A 14,532-nucleotide genomic window follows, 5' to 3' on the forward strand; every position below is an offset into this window, starting at 1 on the left:
TCCTGGTCAGTCTAACCCCAACCCCAACCTGAACCCTAAACTTGACCCTATCCCTGGTCAGTTTAACCCTGACCCCAGGTGTCGGTGTCGTCTGCCTCCTTTCCTTCATCCTCCTCTTCCTCCCCTCCGTCGTCCAGGGCGACCATCTGATCAGGAAGACGCAGCCTCTCCTGCGTCAGGAGCCGGAGACAGAGGTTCTGGATGAGGTGGTCCTGCAGCCGGAGAACCAGGAGCTGGACCAGAGGCCTGGGCTAGGCGACCCGGACCGCTGCATGGTTGGACCAGGTGTTCTTCAGACGCGTCTGAGGGTCCTGAGGCCGCTGATGATCTCTGAACTCTTTTCTAGATGACCCCCAAGTCCAAGAGGAAGAGTATCCTGGTCCGGATGCAGCGCCCGGTCTCCGTGGCGTTCGGTGAGTCCCAACATCTTCTGGTCTGGTTCCGGGAACCTTCTGGACTCCAGATAATGGTCCTGTGGTACCCGTGAGGTCAGAGAGGACTGGCGACGGTCCAGGTGCTTCCAGCGTCCTGATGGACGTCAGCTCCCTGACGCTGGGCTTGTGTTCCCGCAGAGATGGAGTTCGACCTGGACAAGGCTCTGGAGGAGGTTCCCATCCACGTGGAGGACTCTCCTGCCCCCCAGGCCTACAGGGACCTCCCCCCGCCTCCCACTCCGCTGGACGAGCTGCCGGCCGTGGAGTGCGCCGTGCTGCAGCATCGCACCAAGACCCGCCCAAAACCCAAGAGGAGAACCAAACCCAGCCGACCACGAGTAGGTCCCCACCTGGGTCCACCAGGGGACCTGGTCTCAGGGATCCTGGTGTTAGATCCCCACCCGGGGCCACCAGGGGTCCCAGGGGGTTGTAAACCCAACCGCACCAATGCTTCTCATTCCGTTCTTCATCACTCCTCTTCCAGCGGGACGCCGCCCGAAGCTCATCGCCACATGATGCTGAGCAGAACGGCATCATGGGAAAGCTGGACGAGGGCCTGGAGGACTTCTTCTCCAAGAAAGTCATCAGACTGGGTTTCAGGTGGGGGGCGGTGTGGGCGGGGCTTAGTCAGTACCAGTGGTTCCTGTGGAGTACTGACCCTCCCCTGTGTTTGAATGTAGACTTCCCTCCGTCAGAAGCTCCGCCTCCAGCCCACCGGACGCAGGTGATAAAAAGCGTGAGTCCAGGAGGAGTGGCTTCTTCAGCCTCATTAAGTCCCGGACGTCGCGCTCGGAGAAGAGCCACGGAGCTGCCGCCATTGCTCCGCCCCACCTCACCTCCCCTAACGGTGCTCCGCCCCCTGCTCCGCCCCCCGCCTCTGTCAGCCCGGTGATGGAGGAACCCACACCGGCACCGCCCACTTCACCCATGAGAAGCTCTAAGGAGCCCCAACCGGAGCCCCCCGGGGCGCCGCCCCCAGACCACGCCTATATCAAGATGGAGGCCCCGCCCCTCACTGAGGAGGAGCAGCAGGAGGAGGAGTCGGAAGAGAGGAAGGACAGCCCCCATGTTCCCCGTCACATGGGGGTTCCCGTGATGGGCGTCGACCTGATGGCTGAGATGAAAGCCCGACAGGAGAGGATGGTGGCCAAGAAGGTGAGAACCGCACCTGTCTCTGTGGGGGAGGGCACAACCAATAGAATTAGAGAACTGGAAGCTGGTTCAGGACGAACGGACCAGAACCAATCAGCAGACGGTTCATTGTACTCTCTTTTCAGGCAGAGACGGCAGCCGAATCGGACCAAGTGGGGGCAGACAAACCGGAGCAGGTGGGGGCAGACAAACCAGACCAGGTGGGGGCAGACAAACTGGACCAGGTGGGGGCAGACAAACTGGACCAGGTGGGGGCGGACCATGGTGAGTCCTCTGACGCGTCATGTGACCTGAGGTTCCGGTTCCGCCGTGTTGACAGCCATCACTCACTTCCTGTTGTCCAACAGAAGCTGACGGGTCCAAACCAGAACCGGCCCCCAGGTCGAAGCCTCCCAGCGTCACCCCCAAAACCCCGCTGGGGCCCCCTAGCTCTGGGCCCCTCAGCCTGACCAGAACCAGCAGCACCCTCATCCCCGGTAGGAAGCTGGATGGAGCCCTCATGTTTTTGTGTCACATGACAAGCTTTCACCTGATTGGTCGGTTGATGTCATTTCTCAGACGCCTCTGCCCAGAAGCCTTCTGGGGGCCCGCCCACCAAAGGGCCCCTTCCTGCTCCTCGCCTGAAGAGGGCGCCATCCGAACCGGAGCGGGCGAGCTCCCCCAGCAGCCCTGCAGGCCCCCAGTCTCCAGGGGATGGTTGGTGTTCCTGACCTGGTTCTGACCCGGTTCACATCTGGTTCTGACCCGGTTCAGACCCAGTTCTGACCTGTCACCGGTCAGAAGGGATGTTCTGACCATCTGTCCTCTGCCTGCAGTCGAGTCTCCTGAGGGGGCGGGTCCTGAGGGGGCGGATCCATCCCAGCCTTCTGGCTCATTGATGGACCCTGGGACCGGGGGCAGACAGTGGTCGTCTCTAAGGACCTCAGCCAGTCCTCCTGCGGGGGGCGTGGACCGGGAGCGAGCCAAGTCCCTCCCCCCCAGTGGTGGATATGTTATATGTTCTAGTCCCCACCCCCCAGTGGTCTAGTCCCCCCCCCCCCCCCCCAGTGGTGGATATTTATGTTCTAGTCCCCCCCCAGTGGTGAGGTGCTAACACCCGTCTGTCTGTCTGTCCTCAGGGACACGCCCGTCTCTGACGGATGGAGATCTCCACCCAGACGAGGAGGAGGCTCCGCCTCCAGCCTCTGATGTCATGGATGACATCAAACCAGAGGCGGAGCCTGATGACAGTCCATCAGTCTGAAACCAGCAGGACGTCCAGACTCCCTCCGACCTCCACGCCCACCGACACGCCCACTGGTACCCCCTGACACGCCCACTGGTACCCCCTGACACGCCCACTGGTACCCCCTGACACGCCCACTGGTACCCCCTGACACGCCCACTGGCACCCCACTGACACCTCGCTGACACGCCCACTGACACCTCGCTGACACGCCCGTTGAGGAGGAGACGCCCATCAGCGTTTGGACCAGAGCCGCCAAATCCGACGGCTGAGATCACAGCACTCATGTGACTTTGTCTGGTTGATCTGGAGCTAGTAGCTAATATCACTATGCTAGCTGCTAACATCTCAATGCTAGCAGCTAATATCATGATTCTAGCAGCTAATATCATGATGCTAGCAACTAATATCATGATGCTAGTAGTTAATATCATGAGGTTAGCAGCTAATATCATGATGCTAGTAGTTAATATCATGATGCTAGCAGCTAATACCATGATGCTAGTAGTTAATATCATGATGCTAGCAGCTAATACCATGATGCTAATAGTTAATATCATGATGCTAGCAGCTAATATCATGATGCTAGTAGTTAATATCATGATGCTATCAGCTAATATCATGATGCTAGTAGTTAATATCATGATGCTATCAGCTAATATCATGATGCTAATAGTTAATATCATGATGCTAGCAGCTGGAAACCCTGCAGAGACGTTAATGAAGCTGCTACCTGCAGTTTAAATACATGGTGGTGGTGGTGATGACTAATTGATGATTGATTGATGATGATGATGGTGGTGATGATGATGTTGATGACGTTGGTTGATGATGGTGATGATGATGATGGTCATGGTGGTGATGATGATGATTGATGATGATGATTGATGATGTTGATTGATTGATGATGGTCATGGTTGTGATGATGTTGATTGATTGATGATTTATGATGTTGATTGATTGATGATGTTGATTGATTGATGATGGTCATGGTGGTGATGATGTTGATTGATTGATGATGATGATGATGATTTATGATGTTGATTGATGGTGATGATTTATGATGTTGATTGATTGATGATGGTCATGGTGGTGATGATGTTGATTGATTGATGATGATGATGATGATGATTTATGATGTTGATTGATTGATGGTGATGATTTATGATGTTGATTGATGGTGATGATTTATGATGTTGATTGATTGATGATGGTCATGGTGGTGATGATGTTGAGTGACTGATTGATGATGGTGATTAATCTGCTGACCAATCGCGTGTCTTCTCTGGTTGTGTTGTATTAGTTCTTAATATTTTCACACATTAAACTGGGACTAGGATGAACTAAGTAGGGTTAACTGGTCCCAGTTTAGTGTCAGTGGGTGTTGTCGTTACCAAAGCAACATGTCATCCGTTAATTCCACACGCTAAATCTTCCTCAACTGCTGTGCTAACATCAGTGGGCGGAGTCGGAACACACTCCGCCCCCTGATGCTGAAATCCTTTGTGTTGCTTAAACCACACATCTGTTAAAGGGTTAATACTCATTAGATACTCATTAGATCATTAGAGGACAGTAATAATCAATAATTAATAATGATGTAACACGGTGACGGCTTCATTGTTCAAGGAAATATTTTTACCACTTTATAAAATGTTCTTTTATAGTGTTTGATAAATAAACACGTCTGACTACCAAAGCTGTCTGTCTGTCTGTCTGTGTCTCTGTCTGTGTCTCTGTCTGTCTGTCTGTCTGTCTGTCTCTGTCTGTCTGTGTCTGTCTGTCTGTGTCTCTGTCTGTGTCTCTGTCTGTCTGTGTCTGTCTGTCTGTCTGTCTGTGTCTGTCTGTCTGTCTGTGTCTGTCTGTGTCTCTGTCTGTCTGTCTCTGTCTGTCTGTCTCTGTCTCTGTCTGTCTGTGTCTGTCTGTGTCTCTGTCTGTGTCTCTGTCTGTCTGTCTCTGTCTGTCTGTGTCTCTGTCTGTGTCTCTGTCTGTCTGTGTCTCTGTCTGTGTCTCTGTCTGTCTGTGTCTGTCTGTCTGTGTCTGTGTCTGTGTCTCTGTCTGTCTGTGTCTGTCTGTCTGTGTCTCTGTGTCTGTCTGTGTCTCTGTCTGTGTCTCTGTCTGTCTGTCTGTGTCTGTCTGTGTCTGTGTCTGTCTGTGTCTCTGTCTGTGTCTCTGTCTGTCTGTCTGTGTCTCTGTCTGTCTGTCTGTCTGTCTGTGTCTGTCTGTGTCTCTGTCTGTCTGTCTGTCTCTGTCTCTGTCTGTCTGTGTCTGTCTGTGTCTGTCTGTGTCTCTGTCTGTGTCTCTGTCTGTCTGTCTCTGTCTGTCTGTGTCTCTGTCTGTGTCTCTGTCTGTCTGTGTCTCTGTCTGTGTCTGTCTGTGTCTCTGTCTGTGTCTCTGTCTGTCTGTCTGTGTCTGTCTGTGTCTGTCTGTGTCTCTGTCTGTGTCTCTGTCTGTGTCTCTGTCTGTCTGTCTGTGTCTGTCTGTCTGTGTCTGTCTGTGTCTCTGTCTGTCTGCCTGCCATTGGCACTGGAACACGAAGGCGTGGCCTCATCTGTGGGGGTGTGGCCTCAGAGGGTTCTGGGTTGGCGTCGTGTCTGTGTGGTGTGTTTGATCATGTGATCGGTGTGAGGTGACTGTGGGCGTGAGTGGGCGTGTCTCTCGCCCGGAACACCCTTGTGGGTCGGGGGCTGCTCTTCACCTGTTGTGTTCGATTAGCTGGAGCCAATCAGCTGGCTCAGGCGTGAGGCGGGGGACACCCTGGGCGCAACGCCCAGGTTAAAGACATCATCAATAACGACCAATAACCCAACATCTGTGATCCATCAATCGATCAGTCATCAGCAGAAAAAAACATCAGTCCCGTCTGGAGTGATTTATTGTAAATACAATAAAACATGTAAACAAACTGGGGGGGGTAAGGGGGTGGAGCTAGGGGGAGGGAGGGGGGTGCAGCTCCGCCTCTCTGACCTCCAGACGCTTCACCTGGAGCCCAGAGGAAACCACAGAAGAAGAAACTTCTGGACGCCTCGCTGAAGGGGCGGAGACTTCAGCGTTCTGAGCGGTGGGGCGTGGCGGTGGCCCCTCCCCTCTGGGGTATCGGCGGAATCGTTCCTCCTCAGCCGCCGGCGTGAACCAATGAGCCAATCACCTGGAGGTGGCTCCGCCTCCGTCCTGCGGTCCGTCGCCGTGACGACGCTCTTAGGAGGGGCGGGGCTCTCCATCGCCGCGGGGCTCCGCCCCTTTTTCCTGGTCATCATCGCCCAGAAACAGCAGAGGGAACATCCCCAGGAGGCAGCCCACGAACACGCCCACCGCCTTGCCCTGCAGGGGGACGAGGGTTGAGGGGCGGGTCACGACCGGGTCACGACCGGGTCACGACCGGGCGGTTTGGACTCACCAGGTGGGCGCTGAGCCGGGTCTGCCACATGTCCACCTGCTGGGGGGTCAGGTCTGGGACCGGCAGCCCCAGCCTGGAGGCCAGTGCCTCCACGTAGCCCGCCAGCCTGCAAGCACACGCGTGTCAGTGGAGCTCCACACAGACTGGACCAGAACACGGACCAGAACACGGACCAGAACACGGACCAGAACACGGACCGACCAACAGGGGGCGTCTTACCCGAGTCCAGCCAGGTCTGACACCAGGTTCCCCAGAGCAGCCGCTGCAGGGACAGAGAACCAGTGAGGGTTAGGGTCACCCCCTGGCCCCACCCACAACCCCCGGCCCCACCCACACCCGCCGGCCCCACCCACACCCGCCGGCCCCACCCACATCCCCCGGCCCCACCCACATCCCCCGGCCCCACCCACACCCGCCGGCCCCACCCACAACCCCCGGCCCCTCCCACATCCCCCACCCACAACCCCCGGGCCCACACACACCCCCCCCCACACACACACACAGACCAGTCCTGGTTGTTCTTACCGGCCATGGTGGAGATGCCCAGCGTGACGCCGATGGATAGTTCAATCTGCGTTCCCTGGTGGGAGGAGGAGGGGGCGGGGCAGGGGGCGGGGCAGAGGGAGAGGAAGAGGAGGAGCTGATGAGGAGGAAGATGACGTGGATGGAGGTGAAGCTGCATCGGAGGAGAACGACTTACGGCTGCGATCATGATGGCGTTGTCCAGGAACCCGAAGCCCACGAAGGGGATGGCGTTGTGTACGAGGACTACACACACACACACACACACACACACACACACACACACACACACAGACACACACACACACACACAAACAAACAACACGGAGTAAACAAACACAGCAGTAAACATGTAAACATCTCGTTTACTTCAGCATCCATCAGTGGAAGGTCCGCATCAGGTGTGTGTGTGTGTGTGTGTGTGTGTGTGTGTGTGTGTGTGTGTGTGTGTGTGTGTGTGTGTGTGTGTCTCTGTGTGTGTGTGTGTGTGTGTGTGTGTGTGTGTGTGTGTGTGTGTGTACACACCGTATCGGATCTGGGCGGTGGTCAGTGGTGTGGGCTCCAGGGTCTCTGAAAACATGAAAACAGGTCAGTGGTGATGTCACAGGGTCACAGGGTCAAAGCAGACCATTGGTCCGTCCCTCCTGTGGGGCTCAGGCCCCCCCAGCTGCTCCTCAGGTGTGAATCAGGTTCCTCACACGGAGGCGGGTCCACGCCCCCATTCCGTCTGGAATGCAGCCAAGCAGGTGAGTCTGCCTGCGAGAGCCCCACCCACACAACCGTCACAGGATGTGACATCATCTCCCTCTGACAACCTTTGACCCTGTGGTGTTCAGGGTTTGGTTTGTCAGAAGCCCCTGAGAGTAGGCGGAGCTGGAGGTGTGGCCTACAGGTGAAGGAGGTGTGGCCCTAACATCCTATAAATCACATCCGACCAATAAACTGGAAGACAGAGTCGTTGCTGTGGTAACAGGTGGAATAGCTTGCTGCCCCCCTCCCCCCAAATGCCTCAAACCCCCACCTATGGAATGTGAGACACACCTTCTTGTTTCCACGGCAACACCTGATGCAGCCTCAGAAATAGTTTTGGACGGGCTGGCCAGGACCCCCCCAGGCAGGCCCCCAGAGGGCCGCGTTCCATTCAGAGGGCCCGACTGCCCCAGGAGCTTCAGGGCCACCCGTCACACCTGAGGGTCACCCCTCACACCTGAGGGTCACCCCTCACACCTGAGGGTCACCCCTCACACCTGAGGGTCACCCGTCACACCTGAGGGTCACCCGTCACACCTGAGGGCCACCCCTCACACCTGAGGGCCACCCCTCACACCTGAGGGTCACCACTCACACCTGAGGGTCACCCCTCACACCTGAGGGTCACCCGTCACACCTGAGGGTCACCCGTCACACCTGAGGGTCACCCGTCACACCTGAGGGTCACCCCTCACACCTGAGGGTCACCCGTCACACCTGAGGGTCACCCCTCACACCTGAGGGTCACCCTCACACCTGAGGGTCGTTCCGTCACGCGCTCCTCTCACCTTGGGCGATGGGCGTGGCCTCGTAGCCCTGCAGCTCGCGCAGCAGACACGCCCTCTCCAGCGGGTGGAGGCGGTAGATGAACTCACGCGCTCTCTCCGGGGACAGCAGCGGCTCGCGCGGCTCCTTCCGGCCGCGCGCCCCCATCCCGCGTGCCGGTGGGTGTCGCCCTCCGCCCGGCGGTCCGCGCGCCACCGCCGGGAGCGCGAGCGCCGCCGGTCGGAGGGCTCTGTGGAGCGACCACCGGAACATGGCGGCAGCTCCGCGCTGCGGGCCGTTCACGGCCCGCGGGCTCCGGTTCGGCTGCTCGCGCGGCCAGAAGTTGTTTCCTTTCGGCTCCGACTGGCTCGAGCTCGATCAACGGAAACAGGGGTTCCGGTGAACGGACTCTGACTTCCGGTGGACTTCCAAACACGCGGCCCGGACCGGCTCGCGCCCCTCGGTGTCCGGTGGCCTCGGGCTGAAGTTGGAGCTGAAGCCGAACTCACAGCGCGTCAAGTCGTCGGAATGACAGCCGCTTCCGGCTCCTTTCAAAATAAGAGCTTGGGCTTCCGGTAAGGCTACGAACGCAACAAGTTTGATGTCGTGTTTCCTCTTCGCTCTATCTGCGTCATCACTCACTAGTGACGCGTCATGACTCAACACGTCATAACTCACTAACACAGTTCTGTAATCAGTAGTGATCAATCATTGATAGACTGGTTAAAGGTGACTTCCTGTGTCAGAATGTTTTTTATTTGTTAATGTTTGTTACTGTTTGTTTACTATTTATTCAGTGTTTATTGTTACTGTTTGTTTACTGTTTATTGTTACTGTTTGTTTACTGTTTATTGTTACTGTTTTCTTACTGTTTATTGTTACTGTTTGCTTACTGTTCATTGTTACTGTTTTTTTACTGTTGATTTACTGTTTGCAGTGTTTACTGTTTGTTTACCCTTCTGTTGCTGTGGTTACAGTGAATCGTGTGTGTGGTGATGCTAATGATCAGAACCAATCCACAATATCAAAGATTTTATTTACAGAAATCTTTAAAACTGAGCAGCTTCATCTCTGGACCCCCCCATCACACTCCTCAAGTCCTTCAAACCGAACCCGTCTGTCGGGGGGGGGGGCTAATGGGCCCTGCAGCCGTTAATCATGGGGGACAAACCACTTCAGTCCTGGGGAAGAGCGTCTGCATGTACAACAACGTACATGTATGGGGGGGGGGGCAGTCGCTACAAATCAGAGTCCTGTCCCATAAAGCTGGATTAATCTAGTCAGGCTTCCTCTTCCTTATCTGGCTTCACTTACCCAGACATCCACCCTCCAGATTTTCGGTACCATAAAGCCGGCTATCAACTCACTAATTCAATCCAGACTTGTCCACTCTAGATCTGTGCACGCTCACATAAAAAGGGCGGAGTTTGCTGCATGCAACCAATCACAAACATGCAACAAACCGGCCCGAGACGCATATTTCACAACGGAGGAGCAAACAATAATAATTAATAAATACGATCAATACAAATCAATAATCCAGACAAACAGCAACACAGCTGCAGCTGCCAAACGGAGCAAGGATCTCTGGGAAAACATGGCCGATTGCGTCAATGAGGAAGTTAGTGCCATTATAATATTACTGCCCCGCTATGACTGCACTTGTGTATCTGACTACAGTAACATGTGTGTGTTCATACATGTGTGTGTGAACCACATGTTTGGTTATGACATGTGATCGTAGCCCCGTGACTTTATGAACAGCTCTACGTACTGTGTTCTTCACAGGTTTTCAGCATCGCCAGCAGAATACATTAAAGTACCGATCAATCAATCAATCAATCAATCAATCAATCCATGATTTACTGAAACAAATCACTGATCAATGACATTCTATCTGTGTCTTTCTTGTAACCCGTCCAACGAGGGATTTCAGGACATCATAATAATGACCAACATCACTCAGAAATATATTAACTGTCTCAAAGACCCTCAGGTCAATGCACACTGTGGGGGGCTGTCAGCGCGGGGTTGGGGTGCGTTCCATTCCTGATGTGAGGCTCCAGCAGCTGACAGATGTAATGTAACCCCCCCCCCCAAAACCTCTACCTGTCTACAGTCATTGTTCAGCCAATCCCACCGGATTACAGCCATCCCTAAATATTCTCTCTGCCTGAGCGCTCTGCACACAAGCTGTGACCCGAGATCCACCGGGTTCTCAGGGAACGGACGGCCCGTTTTCAGGAGAACCGATTGGTCAGTAGGTGGGGCTGTTATACCTGCTGAGCTCTGATTGGTCAGTAGGTGGGGCTGTTATACCTGCTGAGCTCTGATTGGTCAGTAGGTGGGGCTGTTATACCTGCTGAGCTCTGATTGGTCAGTAGGTGGGGCTGTTATACCTGCTGATCTTATCCTGAACTTATCCTGCTCCGGAGCAGGTCAGGTGTTCAGCATAGGTTACCGCGACAACGTAGCCCGATAGAAAGTCAGCCACCTTTATGGTACCGAAAAGCCAGGGTTAAGCCTGAAGTTATCTGGCTAAACAGTGATTCAGCTTCATGGTACAGGCCTCTGGAGGACGTCACCGCCACTCGGCCCTGTGGGCGGGGCCATGAGGGCGTGGCCATGAAACCAAACCCCCCCCCAACACAAAGTTACCCTGAAGAAGAGAACGCAGCACAGCTGGCGGGACTCACAGCAGTCAGTAAACAAACAGTCAGTAAACCAACAGTCACACCTCAGTCAGATTAAAGCTTGGATTATTGCTTGTCACACACACACACACACACACACACGCACCCATAGGTTAAACGGAGCCCTGCCATTGGTCTGGTGCTCAGTCGTGGGCGGAGTCAGTGTCGTAGTCGTCCTCCTCTGGTGGCCCCCCCCCGCCGTGGGGCCCCCACTCGTCCTCGTCGTACTCGATGCTGTCGTTGTCCTCCGGCTCCGCCCCCCCTCCCGCCCCATCGGTGGGGCGCTCGGCGGCGGCAGGGGGGCCCTGCTGCTGGCGGTCCGGCGCCGGCGGGGCGGCGTCCCGCGGCGCAGCGTAGCCCCCGTTGTTGTCGGCGGGGGCCCGGCCCCCCCCCTCCGTGTGCAGGCGCTGGTGACACATGGGACACGTGTCCTGGATGTACAGCCACTTCCTGAGGCACAGCGCGTGGAAGTAGTGCCGGCACGGCGTCACGCGCGCCGCCGCCAGCTCCTGGTAGCAGATGGCGCACACGTCCTCCACGCCGCGGAGCTCCACCCCCCGCAGCTCCGGCAGCGCCTGGATCCTCCTGACGGCGCTGCGCCGGTGCCTGAAAGTTCTCCAGCCGGCGCGCGCCTGCAGGTAGATGTTGAAGTAGGCGTGGAGGCACATCATCACGGCGCGGATCTTACTGCCCGCCTCGAACGCCATGGTGTAGGCGCCGTTCCCGAACATCAGCACGCCGAACACCAGCTCCAGCACGCCGCCCGCCGCACGCACGTAGTACACGTAGTCGTCCAGACGCTCCCACAGCGCCCCCGCCGCGCCGTCCGCCAGGAACAGCACGTACACCACCAGCGACACCAGCACCTGCAGGCAGGGGGGTCAGACACGCCCGCATGCCGGCCCCACCCCCGGCCCCGCCCATCCTCACCTTCAGGCACAGCTCCACGCAGAAGGCGGTGACGGCGAACAGCCAGGTGTTGAGGGTGTGGCGGCGCCAGAGGGCGTGGCTCAGCGCCACCGGCAGCACGAACAGCGCCAGCGACACCAGCAGCACGGGGGCGTGGCGCCGCAACGACGCCACGTGGGCGGCGCCCAGCGACATCAGCACCGGGTCCGCCATGCCGTGGATGAAGTGCAGGATGGCCGTCAGCAGGAGGCACAGGTTCCGGCTCAGGCGCACCTGCAGACGAGACACAGGGTCACGACAGGAAGAAGCTCAGCGGCTACAGGCGGTATGAGCTGCCTGCGCCTGTCAGCCTGACAGGCGATGCTCAGGGACAAAAACGCAGGCGTCTCAGAGGACTCCAGAGGAGCTGGTTGGCAGTGGCTGAAAGGCATGCTGGGAACGTGGGGCGGGGACCTACCAGGCGCTCCTCGGGGTCCAGGCCGCTGAGGCCGGTCTGCAGAGCCAGGATGAAGAACAGGACCGGCGCCACGAATCCCAGACGCTTGTCCTCCTCCTCCGTGGACCCTGTGGAGACGGCAGACGGTTAGCGCCGCCGGTTAGCGCCGCCGGTTAGCGCCGCTCCCGCCGCCGGGCCGTACCGATGAAGGCCAGGATGCCGAGGCCCAGGTGGTGCGCCACGGACGAGATGACGGCGCTCATCCCCAGGACGGTGAGGGTGGAGTCACAGCCGGCGATCACCAGGCTGCTGGTCACGTCCCACAACACGTCCCAGCTCAGCAGGGGGCCCTGGAAGCACACGCCACACGTCACACGGGACGTCGGGTCCAGTCCCGCGGGAACGCTTCTGATCCTACCTGCGTGTCGGACGCCTCGCCGGCGCCGCCCCCTGAGTCGGTGCCCTCCCTCCTCGCAGCCCGCATCACGTACACCAGGATGAGCGCCTGCGCCACCAGCCGCGTCAGCCAGAAGAGGCGCAGCACGGCGGGGAGGCGGAGCCTCCTCCAGGTGTCCTCCAGCAGCAGCTGCAGCCCGTAGATGCGGTACATGTGGCGCAGCAGCAGGCACACGTAGCGGCACGAGTAGTAGAACCAGGTGAGGCGGGGGGCCAGGCTCACGCCGGTGCCCACGGCCAGCGCCACGCCCGAGCCCAGCGCCACCAGGCGCCGCGCGTCCGCCGGCAGCTCCGCCGCCAGCCCCCAGAGCGGCGCCAGCAGGCCCAGCACCACCAGCGCCCCTGGCCCCGCCCGCAGCCGCAGCAGCAGCGCGTAGGCCACGCCCAGCAACAACTGCACCGCCACCACGCCCAGCCACAGCGCCGGCCCACTGCCGGGCAGCAGCCGCGCCCCTGGCGCCGCCTGCTGGGGGGCGGCGGGCGTGTCCGCGTGGGACGTGGCGTAGTAGTTGAAGAGCACGGCGGCCACGCCCAGCACCACCGCCGACAGCAGCGTGTAGAACCGGAACAAGGCCTTCTGGGAGAGCAGCAGCACCACGCCCGACACCAGCACACCTGTGGGGGGCGGAGACACAGGTGAGGGTAAGCCCAGCGCTAGCAGTTAGCCCAGGAGTCTGACAAACATGCTAACAGTGAGCTCAGCGCTAACAGCTCAGTGACGTCAGGAGTCAGTGAAGGAAAACGTCATGTGACAGTGAACTCCAGTCACCACTGTGACCTTTGACCCTCACAAAGGCCTCTGAGGAGTCCACTTTAAGTTTCCAATCATTCATGACGTCACGCTACCACATGAAGCGGATCAACATTCTCCGTGACGTCATGAGGTGACCCAGACCTTTTCGAACCGGCACAGCGCCGGGCAGCCCGGCCCGTCACGGGCAGCGGACCCACCGCGCTGACGGAACGTCCCGGTGGGGCCCAGCGGGGCCCGGCCGGGCCGGATGCTTACCCGCCGCTCTCAGCAGCAGCCTCCCGGTCGCGCCGGTCCAGCCCGGGCCCGGGTCGTAGTCGCAGTTAAAGATGGCGTCGATCATGAAGACGCAGGGAACCCGCAGCGCCACCTCCAGCACCGCCACGGCCCGCCGGCCCAGCCGGGCCTGGGGGGTCGCCATCCGGCTCGGGCGGGGCTCACAGTCCGGTGGGCCGATCGCAGTATCCGACGGCCGCCTGTCGCCCCCGGGCTGCCGCCATCCGTCCCGTCAGCCTCCGGTCGCCGCTGCTGCTTCTTCTTCGGTTTAGTACCCGGCCCGTCCATCCGGGGTGTGACGTCAGCGAGCTGCCCTCCAATCCCCTCCGATTTCACACCGAACGTCAGGAGTCAACGGGATTAGCCACGCCCCGCTGCTCAGGAGGACAAGAGTGTCAGCGGCGTGACGTCACTTCCTGCGTCCCAGGATGCGGAAGCTGAGGGAACGTCAACACACAATAAAAGGTAAAAACTATCCACACAAACCGCCGTTAACTCTAATCAGTTTAATTATTTTGTTATTACTGTTAATGTTATTATTATTACACTCTGACTATAGTATCATTATTATTGTATTACTATATTATTATTATTATTACACTCTGACTATAGTATCATTATTATTGTATTACTATATTATTATTATTATTACACTCTGACTATAGTATCATTATTATTGTATTACTATATTATTATTATTATTACACTCTGACTATAGTATCATTATTATTGTATTACTATATTATTATTATTATTACACTCTGAC

At 57.3% G+C, this 14,532-nt stretch overlaps 3 protein-coding genes across 4 annotated transcripts in view; 1 reads left to right on the forward strand and 2 right to left on the reverse strand.

Annotated features, from left to right (window-relative positions):
• LOC137607193 (F-actin-uncapping protein LRRC16A) overlaps positions 1-4,510 on the forward strand; it is a 20,567-nt gene extending 16,057 nt beyond the window's left edge. Inside the window, exons 28-38 of one of the 2 annotated variants that reach the window (XM_068332765.1) lie at positions 1-5; positions 138-275; positions 347-413; positions 573-772; positions 919-1,034; positions 1,115-1,589; positions 1,712-1,850; positions 1,934-2,062; positions 2,145-2,282; positions 2,402-2,569; positions 2,705-4,510. The exon at positions 1-5 is cut by the window's left edge and continues 83 nt beyond it. In XM_068332765.1, coding sequence (XP_068188866.1) covers positions 1-5; positions 138-275; positions 347-413; positions 573-772; positions 919-1,034; positions 1,115-1,589; positions 1,712-1,850; positions 1,934-2,062; positions 2,145-2,282; positions 2,402-2,569; positions 2,705-2,829 — 1,700 coding nt within the window. In that variant the 3' untranslated portion in view covers positions 2,830-4,510. Of the gene's footprint in view, positions 6-137; positions 276-346; positions 414-572; positions 773-918; positions 1,035-1,114; positions 1,590-1,711; positions 1,851-1,933; positions 2,063-2,144; positions 2,283-2,401; positions 2,570-2,704 lie in introns of those variants that run through there. The other variant, XM_068332766.1, reaches the window with a different exon arrangement.
• A 1,190-nt stretch (positions 4,511-5,700) lies between these two features.
• On the reverse strand, positions 5,701-8,745 carry tmem65 (transmembrane protein 65). Its single transcript, XM_068333699.1, has 7 exons — positions 8,269-8,745; positions 7,256-7,300; positions 6,909-6,976; positions 6,734-6,788; positions 6,428-6,470; positions 6,209-6,314; positions 5,701-6,132 (listed from the first exon to the last, which is right to left on the reverse strand). The coding sequence occupies exons 1-7, from the start codon at positions 8,516-8,518 to the stop codon at positions 6,010-6,012; spliced, it is 690 nt and encodes a 229-aa protein (XP_068189800.1). The 5' UTR covers positions 8,519-8,745; the 3' UTR covers positions 5,701-6,009.
• A 1,190-nt stretch (positions 8,746-9,935) lies between these two features.
• rnf139 (ring finger protein 139) lies at positions 9,936-14,262 on the reverse strand. The gene is made up of 6 exons (XM_068333693.1): positions 13,749-14,262; positions 12,702-13,354; positions 12,486-12,633; positions 12,305-12,411; positions 11,869-12,120; positions 9,936-11,804 (listed from the first exon to the last, which is right to left on the reverse strand). The coding sequence occupies exons 1-6, from the start codon at positions 13,909-13,911 to the stop codon at positions 11,082-11,084; spliced, it is 2,046 nt and encodes a 681-aa protein (XP_068189794.1). The 5' UTR covers positions 13,912-14,262; the 3' UTR covers positions 9,936-11,081.
• Between the last annotated feature and the right edge of the window lie 270 nt (positions 14,263-14,532).

Source organism: Antennarius striatus, chromosome 14 (genome assembly GCF_040054535.1).
Source record: "Antennarius striatus isolate MH-2024 chromosome 14, ASM4005453v1, whole genome shotgun sequence".
Taxonomy (NCBI): domain Eukaryota; kingdom Metazoa; phylum Chordata; class Actinopteri; order Lophiiformes; family Antennariidae; genus Antennarius; species Antennarius striatus.